The 23,791-nt window shown below is 48.4% G+C and overlaps 4 protein-coding genes across 6 annotated transcripts in view; 2 read left to right on the forward strand and 2 right to left on the reverse strand.

Annotated features, from left to right (window-relative positions):
- Positions 1-8,110, reverse strand: part of LOC122373397 (LDL receptor repeat-containing protein egg-1-like) — a 45,390-nt gene extending 37,280 nt beyond the window's left edge. Inside the window, exons 1-2 of the mRNA XM_043351391.1 lie at positions 7,982-8,110; positions 521-715 (exon numbers count right to left, since the gene is read on the reverse strand). Of these exons, the coding sequence (XP_043207326.1) occupies positions 521-715; positions 7,982-8,039 (253 nt within the window). The 5' untranslated portion in view covers positions 8,040-8,110. The remainder of the gene's footprint in view (positions 1-520; positions 716-7,981) is intronic.
- The window catches only part of LOC122373394 (citramalyl-CoA lyase, mitochondrial-like), a 69,632-nt gene extending 45,971 nt beyond the window's left edge, over positions 1-23,661 (forward strand). Inside the window, exon 8 of the transcript XR_006255038.1 lies at positions 23,558-23,661. The gene's annotated coding sequence lies outside the window, so the exon portion shown is untranslated. The remainder of the gene's footprint in view (positions 1-23,557) is intronic.
- On the forward strand, positions 10,028-15,136 carry LOC122373395 (procathepsin L-like). 3 transcript variants are annotated; one of them, XM_043351387.1, is made up of 4 exons: positions 10,028-10,240; positions 13,292-13,382; positions 13,673-14,079; positions 14,545-15,136. In XM_043351387.1, the coding sequence occupies exons 2-4, from the start codon at positions 13,302-13,304 to the stop codon at positions 15,026-15,028; spliced, it is 972 nt and encodes a 323-aa protein (XP_043207322.1). In that variant the 5' UTR covers positions 10,028-10,240; positions 13,292-13,301; the 3' UTR covers positions 15,029-15,136. The 3 variants fall into 3 exon arrangements, with proteins under 3 accessions (XP_043207322.1, XP_043207321.1, XP_043207323.1); XM_043351386.1 differs by lacking the exon at positions 10,028-10,240 and adding an exon at positions 10,250-10,274; XM_043351388.1 differs by lacking the exon at positions 10,028-10,240 and adding an exon at positions 10,263-10,339.
- Positions 17,376-19,384, reverse strand: LOC122373396 (procathepsin L-like). The gene is made up of 3 exons (XM_043351389.1): positions 18,879-19,384; positions 18,163-18,569; positions 17,376-17,924 (listed from the first exon to the last, which is right to left on the reverse strand). The coding sequence occupies exons 1-3, from the start codon at positions 18,957-18,959 to the stop codon at positions 17,447-17,449; spliced, it is 966 nt and encodes a 321-aa protein (XP_043207324.1). The 5' UTR covers positions 18,960-19,384; the 3' UTR covers positions 17,376-17,446.
- Positions 23,662-23,791: the final 130 nt, after the last annotated feature.

The raw sequence follows: 23,791 nt of genomic DNA on the forward strand, positions 1-23,791 counted from the left end.
AACAAAGGAACAATTAAAAAGCATCTCTCGCATATGCAGCCCTTCGTTTGCAGCTTTGCCTATGCAGCACATACATCAATATGCTAATTAGCAGCAAAACACAGCTGCAACCAGATGTTCATTGTAATAAACGCTGGCGGTGCGAGATATCAACAGGCAGCTGAGACCATAGAAACTATAAATTTTGCAGAACTATATGGACGCTATTTATAGAACCACAGGTGTTATTTGGCGGGGCTAGAGCCCCAATTACAAATTTGATCTCATAACCCAAGCCCTGTAACCATGCCTGGTAAGAATATTTCTTTTTTTAATTTCGACATTAACATAGTTATATTACATCAATAGTTACACCTGAAAAGTCCCACCTGAGCTATATGTTGAATCTGATTCTGTGATTGGTGGTCATCCCCTCAAACGGTGACATTTTTACTCGATTTTGACACGCTCCGTAAAAATGGAATCACTTCGAGTAGCTGGGCCCACCCTTCGAGCTGAGTCCGGAGTCCCACCGACTCACCTGTGCTCTTGCACTCGTGGCAGTTGGTCTCGTCCTCTCGGCCTTCACAGTCGTTGACGCCGTCACAGATCTGATTATGTGGCACGGGACGCCGGTCGGCGCCCTCGCAGAAGAACTGCTCGCCGCCCACGTGAGTGATGTTAGAGGAGGTCGACAGCGAGCTGTAGGAACCCTCTGCGGTCGGCAGCTGCCAGTCTGAAATAGAAGACAGGTCCGAGTCAGCGAAACGGAGAGGGGCGAAACGAATACCGCTGCAAGGTGGCGACGCTCTGTGCCGAGCAGCAGCAATAGAAATGCTACATGCACATCAACATAGTGTAATAATGTGAATAGGTAATAATCATTTGCTCAGGCTCAGGCCTGATAGCTTGGAAAATAGCTCGAAATTAAAGAGGGTATGGCCAGTGGCGGATCCAGGATTTTCACTGGGGAGGGGCTGCAGGTCATAATTGGGCGCCACGCCCCGGATGGGCGCCATAGTCGCATCGTATTGGCGCTGAAATATTGGCGCCCAGTGGCCCTGACAAGAGGCGCCCAGGATCAGTATGTACAGTGACACCACACGATTGGAAATATCGGTGCGGAGCGTACTGAAACGACGTTATTCGACTGATTTTTGCATCCTAGTCCTAGTATGCGGCACTCCGATGAGTTGCGAATTGAAAATTGGCGCCACTGCGCCTTCGGCGCAGTGGCGCCAGTTTTCCTTGGGTGGGGGCTGCCAGCCCCCGCAGCCCCCCCCCTGGATCCGCCACTGGGTATGGCTGAAGTTGTTGAAACTTGAAAGCATGAACATTATTTCGGTTCAAAATGTTGATATGAATAATGTTTGGGCGATCAAAGGCGTAGATTTATTTGAAACAGCTTAGCTAATACGTCATCTATATGTTTCCGAACATTCCGTCAAAATGCTCACCATAACCATGTGATTGAATTTTAAGTTTAACTAATTATGCTCGTAATTGGCTTATCGTGTAAGGAACAAGGGATAGAAATAAATACGATTCGAACTTAATAAGGTGCCCTGGAAGCTTCAGTTAAGCTTAATTAAATTCATAGATATTTACGTCAATGCGAATATGTTCTTATCAGGCATACCGCTTTAGCTACATGCTTCCGGTCCGGAGCTCGTCAACGTTTCTAGTCTCCCCCATGAACGTGATACGACCCGGTACGTCACTCCGGAGGAATGGGGCCCGGGGTGCTACTGGGGGTTGTTTTGAGCCTCTCTTCCTGTGCAGCCGAGGCTGAGCTCGCGGGCTGGCTGAGCTCAACACAACTGGGCCAGCAGCGCCGCCCCCACAAACTGCCAGCTCAGCGGTCACAGCGCTGGTCGGCGGCGGCGGCGGAGGAAGGGTCGAGGCGGCGGCGGCGGAGGAGCCGGTAGGTACTGGAAGGTAGGTATGAAGGACCTTACGCAGTCCGTGTCATCATAGTATCAGCATTCAGCAAGGTGGTTCGGACACGGACACTGTAGTGTCAGCATAATGCTTTATTAATTGCTCATTATTTACTTGTCGGTTTATCTGACAACCACAAAGAAGTGGGGCCTGGGCTTTACGACGGGACCGCTGGTCATCTGGCGGTTCTTCCCGGTGTTACTCACTCCGGTGGAGCTAACTTTGCCCTCCGCCAGTCCCTCCCGTGCACGGTGCCTGTGCACGGCGCTGCCCAGTTTGTGCAAAGGCAGCAGGTCGTTACTGGGACGTGGTGCCGAGCCAAACCCGGCGGCAGGGCTGTGGTCAGCGGCGGCCTGCTTCGCCAGGCATATTCTGTCTTAGAACAATGGGCAGGGGGCTCTGGGGTGGCGGACGGACCGGGTTGCCGTGGGGCTGAACCGTGGCATGGGCTGCCGTCACAGGTCTAAGACGGGGCCGGGGCTGCTGTCGCAGGGCTGAGGCGGGGTAGGGGCTGCCGTCACGGACCTAAGGTGCGGGACCGTGGCTGCCGTCGCAGGGCTAAGGCGGGGCGGCCATGGGCCCCTGACGCGGTGCTGAGACCGACCACTACCCCTTGATTTGGGCAGCGGTTGAGAATGGGCGCGTGCATTTGCTTTTATGTTCTTAAATATGGGTAGATTCGTGTTAAAAACCAACGAGATTGGCGATATGGTTCTTAGGACCTAAATGATGAGATGTTGATAAAACAGACGTTTTCTAGTTTCATTGCTTCATCGGATACCAAAAGAAACCGTGAAAAAGCATCGTTTTTTTCAATCCCGTTTACTGATGCTTGATTACCTTTTGACCTTTTGCTTTTGCGTACCATCAGATGACATGTGCTTCAATATAGGTAGCTATTTATATCATTTCCAAGTTTGAGTCGAGTTCATTCACTGTGCCCGAAAAAGATTTCGACCACCTCAGGTCGGTCAGTGCCTACCCGAACTATTGGAGATGCGAAACAACAGTGGCGCTTGATCGGTACTTGGGTGGGACGAAAAACAACATCCCAGAGTGGTGTGTGAGAGGCGTATTGGGAGCCACTGACCGATGTGAATCTATTATGGAGATACAGCCAGTTGTGAAGCGCGCCCGACGGCGTTTGACTTGCATTACATGGCTGGTTTCGCTTATCTTGTCCCCTGACGAACATTCTCCATTTACGCATTGATTCACAAGTCAATGGTTACATACTTACAACGTTATTTAGGACCCGGAAGCTTTCGTGCTATATCTAAAAGCTAGGTATCATTTATTTGCGATGAAAATTAACTAACTTATTTGGGAAGTTAGTTGAGAAGACTCACCGATGTAAAGCGCAATATTCGAATGTCCTCAGGCGACACAGTTTCATGATTGCACCAGAATAAACCAATGACTCCTTAAAATTCATCTAAGCTAGACCACAGTGCGTCTGTCTGTGCACACGAAGGCATTTCTGTTATTAACCCTTTCCAGAAGGGAAGTTTGCTGTTCAAACAGAGTGTAAGTACCGAGTGCAGGCACCTGTAGTCTGAACTATTTAGAGGTGCAAGGTATAAGCTATGGTGATTTCCCGTTCACACATTAGCAGATGTGCTTTATACCAAGTGGAAGACTACTATAATCCGTCCCCCCCGCGCCATTTGAACTGATCTCATAGGGCATCGGTTGACCTGACACCTAAAAATTGGACACTACATAATCGCTGTGTCTTGTAATGGCGCAAAACGCTCGCCACTCGCAAATCCTTAGCTCAGTTAGGGGCGAAACGTCAAGATGGCTCATCTCCCCCCGGCCTCTACAACGTGCAGAAAACTGATAGCTCCGGCGAAAGCCATTTCAAATGAAGCTGACATTAAGATAAATATGTTTGCAGACAATTGCATAAAACGATGCACTATTGAGCTATATGAAAGCCGGTGCTCACTGCAAAATAGCGCATCTCTTTATGCCGGGTACCACAATGATTTGCAAGTGTAGCGAACTACGTAACTACTATATCGTAAACTACTTCCTAAAAGTACTGGTAAATAGCTATAAATGAACACAAACCTAACACGTCACGGCCAACCCGCTCCATCTGCGATCGGCTGAGGCTGCGCCCGATCCGATGTGTAGTCTGGTCTGAACACAGTGCCGTCTTAGAGGTCACCGGGTGACCGGGGTCAGCCGGTCACGGCCAGTCGGCTGGTCACCGGGACCCCGAACAGAGATCACGTGTCCGGTGGAATTTAGCTCCATAGGACATCTCATGACTACCGGACCTTGCGAGGAACCCTTTATGATCGGTCCGCTGAATTTCAGGGAGGCATGTCGCGCCGGTATATTGTGCGAGTGCTTTAACCAGGGAACAGGAAAGACGAAGTAAAACGTTTCGCAAGAGTTGAGAGATGATAGGAGATGCTTAAAAGTGGTAAGGTGAGCGTTTGTGTTGTGATGTTTAAACACTGAGTATGAGGTAAGAGGAATGTCAGGTCGCCAAACAAACGTGCAAACAAATGAAACAACATGCAGGTGCGGAAAATGAAGGGCCAGAAAATCATGCCAAACGGAAGTTTCTAAATATGTACGTTTAAATTTGAAAGCATGCCATAAGAAGAATGGCTAGACCAGGCCAGACACGACCTGACCTTGCAGTGTGCCATGGATCTGAGCTCCTGAATTTGGCTCATAACATTGATAAAAATTAAAAAAAAAAAACATTGATCTTTACTTACCATCTTATATATCATTGATACATTTAGTTTTCCAATTTAATTGCCCAAGTTTAGAAATAAAATATAACCATAATTCACCACAAAATATTTCACAATAGACTGTCATAGACTTGACATTGATTTGTCATAGACTTTGACAATAGACAACAATTGGAATTGGAGTCATTGAGGTCATTCAATTACTTGCCCCATGCTCCAATAGGCAAATATTTGCACACACACACACACACACAAAAAACGTTTCAAATTAGCACAGTCTGAAGGCATTAAAATTGACGAGCCTCTATTCATTCTTTGTAGTACATACAGTTGACTACAGAATGATGCTTCACTTTTCACAATTAGTTTCCTGGGAGGATAGGCTGTGCCGCATCAAACTAACTGAGATCACAGTTCAATGCTGTGGCCCAATGCTCACAAAAGACACGCTTAGTGCGTGATAAACGGCACAACTTAGCGTTCCAGTCAACTGATAGCTTCTGATAACTGAGAGAGAGAGAGAGAGAGAGAGAGAGAGAGAGAGAGAGAGAGAGAGAGAGAGAGGAGAGAGAGAGAGAGAGAGAGAGAGAGAGAGAGAGAGAGAGAGAGAGAGAGAGAGAGAGAGAGAGAAAGAGAGAGAGAGAGAGAGAGACAGAGAGAGAGACAGAGAGAGAGAGAGAGAGGGAGAGAGAGAGAGAGAGGGAGAGAGAGAGAGAGGGAGAGAGAGAGAGGGAGAGAGAGAGAGAGAGAGAGAGAGAGAGAGAGAGAGAGAGAGAGAGAGAGAGAGAGAGAGAGAGAGAGAGAGAGAGAGAGAGAGAGAGAGAGAGAGAGAGAGAGAGAGAGAGAGAGAGACAGACAGAAAGAGAGGGGAAGAGAGGGGAAGAGAGGAACAGTCAAACAAAAAAGCATTAAAATGCGCCATAATATCTTATTGAGGCCCTTAAATAAAAAACGACTGTATTATTGGTAATTCGTTGCCAATTCAAAGAGAGGCATGTCCCGTTCATTGAGTAAATGCTGTAAAGGCTACTGGAGTTCACAAAAAGAGAATTGTTTTCTTGAGGCCGTGAACTCCGAATGTTACGAGGATGGGACAACTATCGTCGCTCTATCAGGGAAGGAATTCGTAGGGATTTTTTGTCTATAACTTTCGATTTCTAATACTGTATATTACAAGTTGTATGTTATTGTATCACCCTAACTAATTATGCTCTTTAGCAGACTGAAAAAGTCTATCGACGTTGGAGGAATATGACGGCGGCGACATCACACAATGAAGAAGTTTTTCAGAGTGCAATGGGGAATACAAGCCAGCATGAAAGCTGCTTATAGTATTAAAAGAAAATGGCGTTTTGAACTGTCAATTGCCTTCAGTGGCGGATCCAGGGGGGGGGGGCAAAATGGGCATTTGCCCCCCCCCAAACGGCATAATTTTAACATTACGCCTATGGACGATGCATGGAAAGAATCGATAAATTGTTATGGTTTGCCCCCCCCCCAAACCTCTGAGCTGGATCCGCCTCTGATTGCCTTCAGATCCCTAGGTTACAGGTCGTTACAGGTCGTTACACCACCTCTTGGAAAAATTCTCGATTGTGCAAAAATGCATGCTTTCCATATAAATATAGGTTATCGTAACCCTTCTGCGTTAATTTACTTTCAGCTATTGAGTCAAAAATGTACAGCGAAGAAGAGTTCCTGGACGAGCACAGAATCTGCAAAAGTCTTTGAACAAACAGCAAAGTGCTTGCTAGGCGCTTTTTTAAATGATTCGATTGGATTCATTGTGATGACACGAAAATAATAGCGCTTTTTAATTTTGATGATGATAATTTTGCGTTTCTTTATCATCAAACTGTTATTCAAAGCCCGACTGTTAATAAAAGTCTGACAAGCCTGTGTTTGACGGACACCGTCTGCTGCGACTGGACCTTGCAGACGGGACAGGACACCCACACCCGGACAATAGCCTGAGGCGCCGTACAGACATGACCAGATGTCTCACACGGAGGTCGCACATCTAGACAGGTTAGGGTTCCACACCCGCACAGGATCGGAGGTCTTACAACCGCACAGGACCCAAGGCCTCACCCGCACGGGTCACAGGACAGGACTCACGGAGGCCTCACGCCTAGGCGGGTCTGGAGAATCCACTCGGGGGTCCCACGCCCGAACATTATGGGAGGTTCCACTTGGACAGGACCAGGGGTCCCACACCCGGACAGATGAGGGGGTCTCAGATCCGAAGAGGACGGGGGGGGGGATTTCACGGGCAGCTTACTAGAAAAAGACCATGATCGGGCAATGATCGCACAGAATAAGCTCGTAACGCTGCAGTCTTCAATGTAAGTCTAGCTCAACCGGAAGTCCCAGCAATGCAAAACACGGCCATAAAAGCACACGTGCGCTTTTAAGTGCGCTGCACAGCGTCAATGCCGAGGTTAGTTGTCTCCCGCGGAGCTGGCTCCTAGAATCCAGCAGAGCCGCAGGACCCTATCCTTGGAATAAGCCGTTAGTAGTTTCATGGCTGTTTCCCGATGCGACAGCGAATGTGTATGTCCCGTACAAGTTGACGGCCGCATTTTATGACATAGTTACATTGTGAAAAGCAACGGCCCTGCTCGACGTCTTTCTGCTCATAGACAGAATCTATTCTATTTCAGTTATAGGCTTCAGCATGTTTTGAAACTTTAAGCGTCAAATTTGAAAATTACCAAAAAGATTTGGATCATCATACATAAAGGCTCCATTTGATTATCAGCATTTGAATTAAGAAGTCCATCGCCATCGGCCATCGCTGCCAAAAACCTAATAGCGCCACTGCCAGCCTACAACTAAACAATATTGTGAATGGTTTTAGTCGTGCCGAATACATTTGAATATTATATAGCTACAGTTGTTGTACCCAGCACAGTGGTACCACAAAGCCGCCTTTTCTGGGGTCGCCGGTCCGACACTGCTGCGCCAGCTGCGGCCGTCCCAGGCCCGGCGCCTCCGCCGATCGGCGTCGCCACAGCTCGAGGGCAGAGAGGGTCGCAGCGTTCTCGCTCGTCCGTCGGCCCGGCCGGCACGCCTGTTGCGTCGCTCCCGCCGCACCCTCGGCCGGGGCGACGCACGACCTTCGTCGGTGTGATAGCGTGGGAGAGATGACGGATGCGTGGGAAAACGAGCTCCGACAAGCTGCTGGGACGGAACGCGGAGCTGCAGAAATGCTGGCGGGAGATGGGATCGCTTTTGTAGGTCAAGTTTTTAGCTTGTGAAAATTATACCAACGATATGCACAATGGGATGAGCGCGAGCCTTGCCTGGCAGGTGTTTTCGGTCGTGGCACTGCGACTCACCTGAGACTAGCAGCAGCAGCAGCGGCGCTACGAGGCTGGTGGAGAGGCTGGCCGTCATCGTCACCGGGCACGGCCTCAGTCGGACAGGGGGGAACGCTCATCTGACTGCCGCCCCGGCGGAGCGCTCCTGACCCGCCGCCGCCGCCGCCGCCGCCGTCGCCGCGCGCTGCGATTGGCTGCCCGGCGTCGCCGTGCCCTCCTCGCGCCCGACGAATGGGGCGTCCAGGAGGCGACCGACACGGACCGACCGCCGCACGGGAGCCCGGCGGGCGCCGTGTGCCCAACTGCAGACCGATCGGCAGACAGCGCGGACCCCCGCTCTGCAGCCGCTCCACAAAGACAAATTGAGATTCTCGTCGAGACCGACGGCGACCTCTCGGGACCGACGACGCGTCGTCGCGCGGGCGTCGCCGCCGTCACGGCGATTCCCGGCCTCTGCCCGGTGTTTGGTGAGGGGCTTAATTCGGTCACGACAGGGGCGTGGTGTTCTGGCGATCGTGGAACGGCTTAAATTCCGGTTTGGGAGCGGCTCAGCCGGGCCCCGTCGGCCGACAGCCCGGTGCCGGGGGAATCGACGGCCGGAGAAATGAAGTGGATGCGGAGATTTGATTCCATTTGAGTGGGGCAGTGGGGAATGCCAAGAGCGTGACAGAGCACAGTAGGGTTTTGGATGAGGTCCACAGATATGTGGAAGAAATGGGAAAGGGTTAGAGTGAGTGGAGAAAGAGAGGCAAGTTCAATAAAAGATACCTAAATGAAAATCAGGAGAGAGAGAGAGAGAGAGAGAGAGAGAGAGAGAGAGAGAGAGAGAGAGAGAGAGAGAGAGAGAGAGAGAGAGAGAGAGAGAGAGAGAGAGAGAGAGAGAGAGAGAGAGAGAGTCGATCTGAAGGCGAAATATTGAAAGACATGGAGATGTCCAACCGCATTCAATGTTGAATATATTGCTGGCTGAGATGCTGATTAGATATGCAATCGGTCACGGGTCTCTTATCGCATCATCTTTTTCCAATTCTTGTGGTGAGTTGAATCGACGAGCTCTAAGAATGCCATCACTCTATGACATGCTCTTTAAAATATTTTTCCTTGCACGAAAGCATGCCTGTTCCTGCACTGAGTTCCGTCATGTCAGTATTGATTTCTCATAAACCGTCAGCGTCACGAACCGAAGAGGCACGAATAAAACGGCGCCCTGCGCAATAATTCATGCCTAATCAACAATAAAAATTATATTAGGGGACCTTTTCAGCTACGCTAGAACTCAGCTGCTGCAGTTTACGGTGATTGGTTCAACCTTATGACAGGTCGAGCCAAATATAACTGCATGGTAGGTAACGACTGTCCGGATCAGTGAAGACATGTTTTTGATCTGTGATGCTCGAAATGTGACGGAATATTGCCTAGCACATTTCATTGCAAACGAAACCTTCAACAGGAGAAGGGTGGTCTCCAAAAGCCTGTCATCCAGGTCGATCATGGTCAACCTCAACCATTCCACTCAGCATAAACCCAAAAATATTTATAAAATACGTTCCTTTCTTTCTCTTGATGCAATTTCCGCAGTTGTATAAAGGCTATCGTACCTTTTCTTTATACGGATTCTTACCTTACACAGCTGACAGCACTCCTTTGCTCTGCTGAGTCCTTTGTCGAGCAATGTTGAATTTCACTGCTAACAGCTAAATACTACAATGGTTAATCTCTAGCTTCTCTCTCTCTCTCTCTCTCTCTCTCTCTCTCTCTCTCTCTCTCTCTCTCTCTCTCTCTCTCTCTCTCTCCCTCCCTCTCTCTCTCTCTCTCTCTCTCTCTCTCCCTCTCTCTCTCCCTCTCTCTATCTATAGGTATATCTCCAGCTCTCTCTCCGCTTCCTCTCTCTTTTCTTCTCCTTTTTCATCTTTCTTCTTCTGTTCAAGCCGCGCTCATTGGTGACAGGTTATTGCACCACTTTTCCATTATTTACGATATTATCTGGTATGAGCATCTATGACTCATAGTTCTTCGGAATGCTTGTGACGAGGTGTTATATATAGTAGCATTGATGTTATAGTAGCACTGAACTAACATCCTCTACGACTCGTTTTCCCGTTTGGGTCATGTAAGGTGCAGAGTAGGTGGGGCGAGGTCCGCGTTCCGCAGGTCATTATGTGCACACGTGTTGGTGGGAACGAACTTCATCTGACCACCTGGGTTCAGCGATAGCGAGCTGCTATTCAGCTATATAGGGAGGCCCTATCGGTGCCCTCGCGTCTACCAGTTTTAAAGGTGAGCCTACGCCGTGAAAATTGTGACTTTTTTGGTGTGGTATCGTCTCTGCTCTGTGGGCAACGCGTTGATATTAGCCGTTTTCACGACGGCCATCTGGTACAGATTTGGTGCACGTTTGGTGCAGATTAGGTGCAGATTTGGTCAAATTAGGTTCAGTGTATCTCTTAGCAGCTATCAGCTAGGTTTGCACTAATTGCTTATATGCCTGCTTTGTCATATTATCAGAGAGTATAATAGATTAAAACACTGAAATAAGTTCATAAAATGAATATATTTGCTGTAAAAGAGATTAGGTGCAGATTTGGTCAAATAACCCGCGCCCTGCTGGGGGGGTGTTTGAACACCCCCCTTGTGGTTTTTCGCGAATATCTCCAAAACGGCGGCGCGGAGCGCCGCCGTTTTTGGTACACCTTATCGTACATCAATTCTACACATGTTGTGAAAATTTCAGACCAAGGTCATTCAAGGTCAGGTCACCAGGTCACTTGAAGTGACCTCACCTCATAAAAAGTTTCAATGTCTGTCATTCCCAGCCAGCCATCCCAAATGGGGCCCACATGGGCTGGAAGTGGGGCATCTGGGCGAATGTGGGCTGGGCTACATCTGGGTATGTCATGGGCGTCCAACTGGGTCCCAGATGGGCTAGATGTGCTAACTTTACGTGCTGGACTTGGCCAGCGCCTCCACTGTGCCGCTACACTGCCAGACTCCTGATCTGACAGCCGCCTGGGCACACCCCTGCCCGTGTCCCTGCGAGGTCGCTGATACTGTGTCGCCGGCGTTCGTTGTGTGGTGGCGCGGCCGCCCCGCCGGCAGTTGGTGACTATAAATAGACGCAATACGGCGCTGACGGACCGCTCGGGCCTCTATCACTATCGTTACAAACTCTTCCCACTTTTCACAATAGGTACGCATCCACGCTTCCGTTCTCTACCAGCCGCCTGCCGCCTTCCTGCAGTGGTAGCGTAGTGTAGTGGTTAGGGTCCCCGCATCATGTTCCATAGGTCTTAAGTTCGAATCTCTGGGGATCTAGTGAGAGGCAAAGGGTACGCGGTTCTCCCACGTGTGAACACATTGCTTTTTGGGATTCACGCGGAAATAGTGGACGACATAAGCTAGGTACCAAATCCCAATTAAATTCCATGTGCGCTTTTTGCATGTGTCCGTCTGAGTCCCAACTGGGAAAGCCCGTGTGGGACCCATATATATGCATATATCCCAGCTGGGTCCCATATGGGCCCCACTTGGGCTGCCCATGTGGGTCCCAACTGGGAAAGCCCATATGCGGGCTCAATACGGGCCCCAGATGGGTCCCACATGGGCCCCGTCTGGGGTGCCCAGATGGGACCCAGTTGGACGCCCATGACATTCCCATCTGGGTCCAAGGTGGGCAGCCCAGATGGGTCCCAGTTTGGAGCCCACTTGGGGCCCATGTGGGCCCCACTTGAGAAGGCTGGCTGGGTAGCTACACCGAGTGACCGATCGCTTTGAAACTTTCAGCGATTGCTAAGAGCAATAGCATGTACAAAATGTATATCTCAGAATTTTGATATCGATGACCTAAGGTCAGGTCAATTTTGCGACCTCCCCATTATAAGTCAATGGGAGAAAATTGAAATGCGCCTCTTTTGGACAAAAGACATTATAAACACTCCCAAACACCGAATTACAAGTGGTTCAGACACACTGAACATGAAAATGGTGTCAGTGACCCTTGTTTATGCCCTGAGGTCATCTTAGGTCACGAATGGTATCTAACAGTTTTTCGCGAATAACTTTTGATAGAGGCATGCTAGAGCGATGAAAACGCCTTAGATGTGTTCAGCTTGACGATACGGATCGACTGATATGCAACATGACCCTTTCCGGTCAGGTCATGACCTTGACCTGAGGTCAAATTTTCAAGTTGACCTTTCAAGGTCAACTTATAGTTCATTCGATGCGTCTTGACGAGAGGAACACAATGCCGGTAAAAGTAAGCTCGTACAAGGCTTGAGTCAAAAGTTATTGCAGAAAAACTGTTTCCGAAAAAATCGGCTATTTTTGCAATTTTTGCCCCCTGCAGGCAAAACCGTTGACGTTAGGTCAAATCTGAGAGAATTACTCAGAAAGGGCTTTAATAGGGCTATCGAATGCTCTTTTCCGCGGCGCTGTAACTCTATTGGTTCTCGAGTTATGCATTGGCTTCTTGGAAATTTTCGACATTCGACCTGGAAATCGGCGAAATTTTGCCTTCAATGACCTCTGGTGACCTGACCTTTGACCTGACCAAAAAATTGACCGAAGTGATTTCGTCATTATTTTTGACGCTCTTTCGAACGCCGCCTTCCGCGTATCGCTACGTGGCCCAGGAGCCGAGTTACAAGGGGGGGTGTTCAAACACCCCCCCCCCCAGCAGGGCGTGGAAATCCAGGACCCCCAGCCGGGCGCGGGATAAGGTGCATTCGCAGGGTAGCCCGTCGTGAAAACGGCTATTGTGAGGTTGTTGGTAGAGGAGTGACAATGAAATTTATCAGGCGAAGGATACCCAATGGTGACCTCAAAAATAGAGTGTCTGCTATGAAATAAACTAGAAAAAGGACACTAAAAGCTGTTCTCCAAAAGTATTTCGGAAATAAGTCATGAATCTGATTCAATTCTGGAAGCGTCTCTTCTCTCAGCTGAGATATGGGCCGATTTCCTATTGACACACCTATTTTTGTGTCAATTATTTTTAACATATTGCCAAATGTTCAAGAAGTGTCAGTTTATTTAGTATAAGGTCGTGATGCGTTGGGATGGAATACTTTATTGTGACACATTTCAGATACAGCTCTCAAGCAATCATAAGCTTGAACAACTTTCGGTTGATATTCTGGTTACCTGGTTACGTGATGAGCACTTTCCTGCCTTCAGAGTTCAGATATCCTCATGCTCTTTTCAAACTTCCCTTTTTATACGAAGTGACTTCAGGAACTGGTGCTACTGCTAGTGTACGGATGTTGAGTTTAACATTGCCCTAAAGTGACACTACAGTGAGTGTATGAGACATGCCCTATCTCCACACAGACCCGGAATCATGAAGGTGCTTTTGGTGTTGGCTCTGGCTCAGCTGGCCGTCGGCTTTGAGCTGACCGACCCCGACTGGGTCGCCTTCAAGGTCAGTACCTACCGCACCAGAGGCCACCGATCTAGCCAGCAGTTATTTGTATGTACTGCCAAACGATTGCCGATAGTTATCTTATACGATGTAAAAACATCAACCTTTGGCGTTTCGTGTTTCAGAGTTGTTATGAAAGGCTCAGAATAACAGGCTCCTAAGTTACTCGGGAAGATTTGGAGCGACACCCAGCAATGCTTCACTGCGTGATATAATGTCAGAGTACGGATCAACTTTGCTTGCAAGCCGCAATGCAGAATGTAAGGCTGTGAGCACCACTTCCTTTTCAGAGCGCCCATGGCAAGTCCTACTCGCACCCCGCCGAGGAGGCCGCTCGTCTGGCCATCTTCAAGGACAACCAGCGCCTGATCGCCGAGCACAACGCTGGCAACCACTCCTTCAAGCTGGGCGTCAACAAGTTCGCCGACCTCACCAACGCCGAGTACCGCCAGCTGCTCGGCTACAAGACGGCCGAGAAGCGAGGCCTGAAGAGGTCCGGCAAGCACATGAAGAGGGGTGTCACTGTGGCCACCAAGGACTGGCGTGACGCCGGCGCCGTCACCGCCGTCAAGGACCAGGGCCAGTGCGGCTCGTGCTGGGCGTTCTCGACCACCGGTGCTGTGGAGGGCATGTGGGCTATCGCTGGAAACCCCCTCGTCTCGCTCAGCGAGCAGCAGCTCATGGACTGCTCTTACGCGTGAGTTTCCACTGCACCATTCATAAAACATGACTACCTTTGAGGAAGCATGCTTGATCAGGTGCAATTTACGGCGGTGCTTAAATGTCACGCATTCTTTCGCTAATACGGTAGTTAAGGCTTAGGGAGTAGTTCCCCAATGTGCCGGGATTTATACCAAATTCTTCAAGAAGAGCTGTCGTAGCATCGAAAGAAACAAGAATGAGTTTGCTTCATTTGATAACTGACGGTTATCGCTATTTTCTCGTTCATTTACTGGAGTGCAATGGTGCGGCTCGAAAAAAAACTAAATAATGAAAGAGAATCACAGATATCTGTTATCCCGGCTCACATTGGTTATGTTCAGGGGCTCAGGGCGACCCCAGCCCCCCTCAATCTTTTTGAATCATTCGTAATGCCTGGCCAAGGCTCTGCTGATATCCACACATGACCCTTGCATGACCAAAAACAATATTCGTCCGACAGGTACGGCAACTTTGCCTGCAGCGGTGGCCTCCAGTCTAGCGCCTTCGACTACCTGGTGGACGAGGGCGGCATCATGTCCGAGGCCGACTACCCGTACACCATGTCGTCGCACCTGCAATGCAGCTACGACCCGGCCCAGTCGGCCGCCAAAATCTCCTCCTGGGTGGAGATCTCCGAGGCCGACGAGACTGAGATGGAGGACGCCGTCGCCAACATCGGGCCCGTCGCCATCGGCATCGACGCCTCTCACTTTTCGTTCCAGCTGTACTCGAGCGGCGTGTACGACGAGCCTCGCTGCCTGAGCGCTTACAACGACCTGGACCACGGCGTGCTGGCCGTCGGCTACGGCACCGAGAACGGCCAGGACTACTGGCTCGTCAAGAACTCTTGGGGCGCCAGCTGGGGCATGGACGGCTACATCAAGATGACCAAGGGCAGCAACCAGTGCGGCGTGGCCACCGACTCCAACTACCCTCTTCCCTGAACACTTCTGCTAGCAAAGAAGTGCAAAAAATAAAGTTCAACGATTTGATTCGCGTGTGCCTTTGACCTGTATGTAAGCGATATGCCACCAATAAATGAGTTCACTTCACGCTCGCCCATCAAATCCCCGAGAAGAAGGAATCCAATCTCTACTCCAGCACATTACCCCGCCATGTCTTGGCCTACATGAAGCGTCATACCTACATTGATCGATTGTCCAACAACTTCACTGGCGCTGCTACTTTGAAAAAAGTATGAATTGACCCAATGTAACAGAATAACAGAATAGCCATAAAGCGATGACCAATTGCTCATCCGTCCCTGATCGAGAGGGTACCCCGCCTCTGTAAGAATCTTGACCCCGCCCACCCGACACTTTTTCCACGATTGTTGAAAGCATGCTGGTGATAGAAAGTTGAAAGCTGAATGGCTGACCTATGATTCAAGCCGAATCTTGTGACACTAACTGCTTTTTCAGGTCAGGTTCAATCACTGACCTTTGAAGTCATAAATGGCCTCAGCACTGTCCCAAAATGTCGCAACTCGCAACTTCGCATCAACGCCATCAACGCCCCAGTACCTATCTACAGGGATTTTCAGGGGCGCGGGAACTACGTTCAGACTGGGGGGGGGGGGGGCACACCATAATAGAGATTAACCTGGGGTACCCCCAAATCTAATTTTCTCACCGGTTTTAGGCCACTTATTTTTCATCCCTTGGCTTTTTCAACGAAAAAGAAAACATATTATAGTGCATGTATGGCCTAAACTTTTGAATTCATTTTAAAAGGGGAAAAAACGCAAGAAATTACCCAACGTTTCGCATTTATTGCTTAGTCATGGGTCTTCGAGTGCCTCGAAGACCCATGACTAAGAAGCAATAAATGCGAAACGTTGGGTAATTTCTTGCGTTTTTTCCCCTTTTAAAATGAATTCAAAAGTTTAGGCCATACATGCACTATAATATGTCACACCTGTCTATTGATAATCCTCAAAAAAGAAAACATTTGCAAAAAAGTGTGGTATTCCGTCTCAAAGCTGTGGGGGCATCGCCCCCACGGCCCCAGAGTTGAGAGGGCAAGCACTGCCCCCCCCCCCCCCCCGGCTCCCGCGCCTATGGGGATTCTTTTACATTTTGCAGGGAGATGAAGCTCACAGCACATAGCCATGGCTATGTCCTGCTTCAAAATAATCAAAACTCTTCTATATAGGATTATTCATAAAGAGAAAATAAGGCCTGATCAGTCACAAAATCTCACCATTGTTTGTCAAAACGGGAAATGTAGGAAAAGTTATTTTGACACAGGAAAAGTTCTAAGACCATCTCAAGCACATGAAATCGGGATTTCATACATTCCTTGCAAGTTGCAATCTCCGTTGCTGAGCTTTTGCATTGTTGACCTTGCATGACGTTGAGTCAAATGTTCGGATAGTTAAAGGTGAATGATTAAAATTTGAGCATATTTCAAAATTCCAGAGCCCATGGCGCTATTCAATTTTCAATATCATCAGAGTGCCAGCCATTCAAAACGAATCAGCTACAGACTTGCGTTCAAAACAAGCAACCATGTGACTAAATGTCTAACCAACAGCAGTATGCATACAGCACACTACCTCGTCACTAAATGGATCAACAGTGCTTTCGTCCGCCGATTAAACCAGTGCCTGAACACGCCAGCTCCTAGTTAGAGCTGTACGATCGACGTAAGTGATCATCCGACGTTGGGTTTCTCCGGCAGTGTGGGCGCTCCCCAGCACTCATAATCAGTTTGAGTGAGCTCGCGTCGCCTCAGCCTCCCTGGGGGGTACTGCAGTGGGAGGGCGGACCCCTCAGTCCAAACGTCTGCCTACTGAGGTCTGCCTACTCGGAAGGGATTGGTGGCGGGAAGGTACGGAACTCACAGAAGTATGTAGATAGATCAGCACAAGGCGCAGATTTTGAAAGAGTGTCCGCTTGGTGGGTGTTATGCTGAGTTTGAGGGCAATACAAAAAAAAAATGCTGGACGAATCGAGTGAGTGCTGAGCTTTGGTTATATTTTTTTTCAACTTTTTTTAAAGAACAATTCGTGACTGCCCTTGGTGGAGGGACCAGCATTTAATTATGTAAGCACATTTATAATAAGGCTGAAAGTGCAGCTATTACTTAACACTGATGATGAATATTTAAGGACCATTTGGTATGTTTGGATTTAGATCACGATACCTACGCATGGGTTCACCGGTTTCTTCCAAAGCCCACCTACGCCTGAAGAGCAAATGTCTTGTTTTGAATCATCATCCTATATTTTGAGACACATCCTCTTTCTCACAGCCTGTGAGCCAGAAACATAATTAAAACTAAAACACATCTCATCGTGGTTTGTGTATTTTGATCCCTCAACACAGTTCACCGATGATCTGCACCTTGCTGAAGCGAGCTTACAGGACAGGGTAGTTGGAGTCGGTGGCCACGCCGCACTGGTTGCTGCCCTTGGTCATCTTGATGTAGCCGTCCATGCCCCAGCTGGTGCCCCAAGAGTTCTTGACGATCCAGTAGTCCTGGCCGTTCTCAGTGCCGTAGCCGACGGCCAGCACGCCGTGGTCCAGGTTTCGGCTGCTGCAGTTGGGCTCGTCGTACACGCCGCTCGAGTACAGCTGGAACGAGAAGTGCGAGGCGTCGATGCCGATCGAGACGGGTCCGACGTTGCTGACGGCGTTCTCCATGTCGCCCTCGTCGTGCTTGCTGATCTCCACCCAGGAGGACATGGTGGCCGCGATCTGAGACGAGTCGAAGCGGCAGTTGAAGTGGGACGCCTCCTCGTACGGGTAGCTGGCCTCGGACATGAGGCCGCCGTGGTCCATCAGGTAGTTGTAGGAGCTCGACTGGAGGCCACCGCCGCAGCCCAGGTTGCCGTACCTGAAAGCAGAACAGATATGATTGATCAGCTGAACGTTGAGAAAGGATAAATAATAGATTCGATCAAAAGAATGGGACTTTTAGGCATGAGGAAAGAGTAAATGCCTGAAGAAGTAGTTAGGCATCGGGTTAAATAAAAACTTGTACCTATCCAAAGACGCTCATAAAGAGAAGCATTTAAAACTTTTGAGGAAACTACTTCCACGGATTATTCGAGTACTTTGCGCTAAGAACTCACATCAGGGAGCAGTCCATGAGCTGCTGCTCGCTGAGCGAGACGAGGGGGTTTCCAGCGAGGGCCCACATGCCCTCCATGGCACCGGTGGTGGAGAACGCCCAGCACGAGCCGCACTGGCCCTGGTCCTTGACGGCGGTGACGGCGCCGGCGTCACGCCAGTCCTTAGTGGCGGCGCTGACGCCGTTCGAGATGTGCTTGCGGGACATGCGGACGCCACGCTCAGCGGCCGTCTTGTATCCGAGCAGCTGGCGGTACTCGGCGTTGGTGAGGTCGGCGAACTTGTTGACGCCCAGCTTGAAGGAGTGGTTGCCGGCGTTGTGCTCGGCGATCAGGCGCTGGTTGTCCTTGAAGATGGCCAGGCGGACGGCCTCCTCGCTAGGGTGCGAGTACGTCTTGCCATGGGCGCTCTGAAGAAAGGAAGGGGAAACATTAACTGCTTTTCATAGGTTGGCTTTGCCTAAATGGCTCATTACCCATGTCCGCTGCTCTTATTACTATCGAAATATGCAAGATCATCAATGGCATTGTCCATGAATAAAGACATATTTTGACGGTGTACACTGTACACTGCATTGTTGGACAGTAACGTAGATAGTTAACATTTTGTAGTCTGTCCTTCACACAAAAGTTGCTTCAGGAACAGGAAAAATAAGTTTCAGTTCGGCTCTACCCAGAACTAACCCATTGCTGGATGGCTTTTACGTCCAGCTACTGACCTTGAAGGCGACCCACTCGGGGTCGGTCAGCTCAAAGCCGACGGCCAGCTGAGCCAGAGCCAACACCAACAGCACCTTCATGATTCCGAGCCTGAAATTCAGAGTTCAAATGTGTTGCACATCATTGGCCAAACAGACACTTATTCATTTCGGTTTAACATGCTATTTTTATAGAATCACTTTCTAGGGGCACATGCGTGATCAGGATCGCTTAATTTTCGTAGTTTTTTTTTTCTTCCTCTTAATTTGTTTGTTGGAAGTAGTCAGGCAATGTGGAGTACCAATTCAGTAACATTTCACATCATTCTTATTTACGTTCTCATATATCGTCCAATGTCCACCTTTGTGCTGAAAACTGAGTGGACTCATCAGTCATCAGCGACGTTCTGAGATTTAAAGTTTTGCGTTGAAATAGGTTTAACTACATTTGAAATAGTTTTCATCCATCTCCCATTGAAAACGTCAGCTCTCAGTACACTCCTCTCACCTTGCAGGGATCCGAAGATGCCATTTGGATAAACGCGTGGCTTATATAGCGAACAGTGCAGCGGCTCGTATCAGCGGGGCCAGGTGGGCCGCCAAGGGCGCCTCTCACGCCATGAGAGACAGGCGCACTGGTAGGCAGGCTCCTGGCTGCGCAGCGCGGCTGATAAGCGCCCCGGGCGCTGTGACCTGCCAGCTGGGGAGGTGGCTGACCTCGAGACGACTGGGAGACGGGTCAGCTGACGACACCGGGGCGTTCCGGTCCGGACCAGATCGCACTGTTCAGGGTGACAAGCATAATGTTGTGGGCGAACACATTGCCAGTGCTCTGAATCGGCGTTCAGTGCGTGCATGGCGGCCACTGCCTATTATCATTAACTGCGCTTTTTAGCTGGCAAGGCATTTTCATTGGTAAAATGTCCACATATTTCAGAAGATACTTTCTGCATAGTTACTAAGCATGAATGACTTTTGTTTTTGAGATTTTGTTGACCTCTTTCAATCTCATGGTTTAAAGTGACCATCCCACCTTTACATTAGTTTTGAGTTGAGATAGCCAAAATGGGGTCCCTGGCTTACACTTACGGCTTTGAGCATTCACAACATCGCAAAACGCCTCAAATCGAATTATCTCAATTCAAAGTTGCAGCACTTTGGATTCAGAGGGGCTAATGCATTTGAATGCCCACTCTGAAGGTGTGACGTCAGCGCAGAGCTGACGATTTTAAATCTTTTACTTAAACGTTTGGTAGCACGCGGTGGTAGATGCTGCTTTGCGCGCAACAAGTGCCGCAGCTGCCAAACTATGTATTGCTTCCAAATAAAGTCGCTAGGAACAGCGGAGATCCCAAAAAGTGAACAAAAGTAATAGTCTGATATCTTGAAAACCGGTGAATACTTTTCGGTGAAATTTGGTAGATATTCCTTTTCGCTCTTTCTGAACCGAGCGACATCACTTCCATGCCAATTCATTAACTTTTTTGAAGGTGGGAGGGTCCCTGTAACATTTCACTTGTTCATTTTGAAACGAATTTAAATGGTAAACGACATTAATCGGAATGATTTAATAGTAGTAGGTATAGAAAGCTGCATAGCTTTCGAAAGCTCGCATTAAATAAAGTAATAGCTGATGTTCAATTATTGTCTTCTATAACTATGTTTGAGTCTTTATTTGGGAATATTTTTCTTTAGCAATTAGCATTCATACTAACGCATCAATTTTACGTTAATGAGCTCACCATCAACTTTCTTTGACATTTTTTAAATAGGAGATTTCCCAAGTCATTGAGCGTTAATCAGGTTATAGGTATCTTACATGGCTTTAAGAAATATAAAAAAAAATAATGCAGTAACGTTTCATATAACTTACATAAGAGATTCACTCGTATGAGCATAACGACTAATGAGCCTAGCAGTAAAAACAGCGAAAATGAATAGAAATGAGCAATAGACGTTTCGATTTCTCCAAACAGCTTTATTTGATGTTATATTGATGCACGGTTTCAGAATCTTTCCTTGATGACTTTGAAACTTTGTTTAAGCCAGTTGCTAAGATAAGATGGAATGACAAAAAAGATAGGTATATATCGGTTTTTGCCCTCCTTGCCCTCTCCTAAAACATAAACAGTTTAATTCATAAAAATGTTATTCCAAAAAGACACAGTGCAGCAGCGAGCATTGTGTATGTGTAGGTAGGCATGGCAACTGCGATACGATTGGAACACTCTTCGCCGAAATCTGCGGAGTAAATACGCTAGAAGTTGCGCTAATTGAGCCATCATCGAAGCCGCACGTGCCAAAGGTTAGCTCAAGAAGGATAATCTAGGCTAGGCTGTATACACGTATTTACGTGTGACGTAACACTTCATACTACGTATGAGCTCGGCCACTTTCTGCCTCTTATACCATGCATTCATATATGCACTGATTGATATGGAGCAAAACAGAACATCATTACGCATTTTACTCATTAACCACATCAGTATGGGCTAATCTACATTTACGAAAGAAGTGCGTCTCTTCTGCGTGATAGGCTGTGCCGCACTACACACGTCCTGTGAGGTAGACTGCACCGCACGACTTCTCAATGTCCCGACGCTCTGCTGCCGCCGCCGGATGCAGGCGCGATGATTCGATCAGGGAGCAGGCTGTGCGGATGCATAGTTTCTACGGGCCGACGGATATTGCATAAGCTTAAAACAACTCTAAGCAATTTTTACATTTTGTAGACCACTGATCATCATCCCCTTTCATAGCATAAAGCATTTGACCTCGCCAGTCGCCTGACGCCTTTAGGTCAGGCGACCACAACCAGGCAGCTAATCTCAGGTCTGCAGAGGTTCTGAGGGCGTAGATCACTCCCTTGAAGGTAGACCGTGCCGCAGTACCACTGCGGTTAGCTATGAACTTACCTAGACCGATACACGCTCTTAGAAACTGGGTGTTTCCAGGAAAAGTTCCTGTAAAGGTTTCAGTTTCCTTTTTCCAGTAAAGTGGCCGTGAAGGCCCCAGCCAAGTAAAGCCGGTTGAACCGGTCCAATAGCCCCACATTGACATTTTGTCAACAGTTTTTCTTTCTTTCTATAATTGTCACGTTTCTTGGAAAAGGCATTAACCCTATTCCTGGCGGGCTCCGCCGGGACAAGAAACTGGCGGGGGGGGGGGCCGATTCGGCCCCCCCCTGAGATCTCGAGAACGAAGCAAGATAGCGACAAACGGTAAACGGCATCGGATACGCACGGTCAAGATCTACAATTTTTACTAAGGTCATTTTCAGGTCAGGTCAAAGATGACGTCACAGGGGTCGAAAAAGTCAAAATGGTGGCGCTAGATATGGAGAGTTTTTCTCGAATAACTTTCGAATTAGTCAAGACAGGAACAAACTAAGGGCATCATCGTGATCCTATCGTCAATCCGCATCGAATGATATATATGTTGACCTCGCAAGGTCAAGGTCAAAGGTTGACCTCAGGTCACGTGACCTCGAGGTCATCATGTATATCATTCGATGCGTCTTGACGAGCTGAACACAATGAGACCATCCACGCGTCTGTATCTTGTTCCTGTACGGAGTTATTGGCCAAAAACCTTTGGTGACCTTTGATGACGTCACATGACCTCTCAGCTGCCCAACAGCAAAACAGACCTCAAGGTAGTGAAGGTTGATCGTATATGAAGTCATGTATGGTATATGGGGCCATTCCGACCCGTTTTAGTGGTAAAAACAGGGAGTTGATTTTTCCCCCATTGACTTATAATGGGGAGGTCGCGAAACTGACCTGACCTTAGGTCACCGATATCAAAATTCCGAGATATACAAATTGCACACACTGGTACCCTAACTAAAGCCTGAAGAGAAGAAATTGATCGGTCAAAAACTCTAGCTCTGGCGTGATTGCAAACTTTTCTGAGGTAGGGTCACCAAACCGCCTCTGGTGACCTGACCTGAGGTCAGATCAACTCAAAATTTTCAGACATGTTGCGTAGAAGCCTTTTAGGAAAAGTCAGAAAATTTGAGCTTCCTAGCTCAACGCGTTTGGGAGAAATAACCAAAAAACCTCAGGGGGGGGGGCTCCTGAGGCCCCCCCCCGCCAGGAATAGGGTTAACTTGTTTTTGTATATGAAAAACCCACGAACGCATGACGCCACGATGTTAGATTTTTTTAAAAATCTAATCATTTCATGCTATACAGGCTACAGCTCTCTCGATGGAAGTAAAGGTCTCCATTTTCGTCCAACTTCATGCATAATATAGGTTTTACATGCGTTTTATCGATTTTGAAAAAAAAATACGAGAGACAGAATGTTGACACTTTTCCGCGCAGTTCCTCAGAAATGACAAATATCTACTCGGCTTTTTTATATTTAGTTTTTTTTTTAGTTTTTTAAATATTTAGTTAACTCGGCTAAGTTAACTCACTTCATTCACTTGCGGCAGGTAATCATCGTGGAAGGAGGGGGGGGGGCAGGGGGATCTACCCAACCGGCCAAGTTTCCCCACTCTCCCCCGCGTCCTGCTGTTCTTAACGGCAACTACCAACACAAGCCCGGGAACAGTGATTCAATTCACTTCAATCCGGATTAGAATAAGTCAGCCGAAGGAGCGTGCTGCTATAATTGTGCATTATGACGTCAGCGTGCACGTAAGCTGTTGATCCACTTTTCAAGCACACAACCAAACTTCTGTCTTCTTCCAGGGATTCCAGTTTCAGACATCTCCAGACTCCAAGCCGAAAGACTTGAAGCCTTCAGCGAATCTGAGCATCGATCCAAATGAAGCGCAACGCAAATGGAAGTTTCGAATTACAATTTTATTATGGGAGCGCCTTATGTTGAGCGGCGTTGCCGGGAGCCGCTCGGGGTTATGCTAGTTTTATGATGGGAATCTCATTAGGGCTGTGCGCGCAGCTCGAGCCGCGATTGGTCGCCAG

The sequence above is a fragment of the Amphibalanus amphitrite genome, unplaced genomic scaffold (genome assembly GCF_019059575.1).
Source record: "Amphibalanus amphitrite isolate SeventyFive unplaced genomic scaffold, NRLGWU_Aamphi_draft 001487F_arrow, whole genome shotgun sequence".
Classification (NCBI taxonomy): domain Eukaryota; kingdom Metazoa; phylum Arthropoda; class Thecostraca; order Balanomorpha; family Balanidae; genus Amphibalanus; species Amphibalanus amphitrite.

Excerpts from the sequence above, each read along its gene's own strand:
- LOC122373396 (XM_043351389.1), bottom strand. The coding sequence starts at position 18,959 with ATGAAGGTGCTGTTGGTGTTGGCTCTGGCTCAGCTGGCCGTCGGCTTT. Across the intron at positions 18,570-18,878 it reads CCGAGTGGGTCGCCTTCAAG|AGCGCCCATGGCAAGACGTA; the intron begins GTCAGTAGCTGG and ends TCCTTTCTTCAG. Across the intron at positions 17,925-18,162 it reads CTCATGGACTGCTCCCTGAT|GTACGGCAACCTGGGCTGCG; the intron begins GTGAGTTCTTAG and ends TTCTGCTTTCAG.
- LOC122373395 (XM_043351387.1), top strand. The coding sequence starts at position 13,302 with ATGAAGGTGCTTTTGGTGTTGGCTCTGGCTCAGCTGGCCGTCGGCTTT. Across the intron at positions 13,383-13,672 it reads CCGACTGGGTCGCCTTCAAG|AGCGCCCATGGCAAGTCCTA; the intron begins GTCAGTACCTAC and ends CTTCCTTTTCAG. Across the intron at positions 14,080-14,544 it reads CTCATGGACTGCTCTTACGC|GTACGGCAACTTTGCCTGCA; the intron begins GTGAGTTTCCAC and ends TTCGTCCGACAG.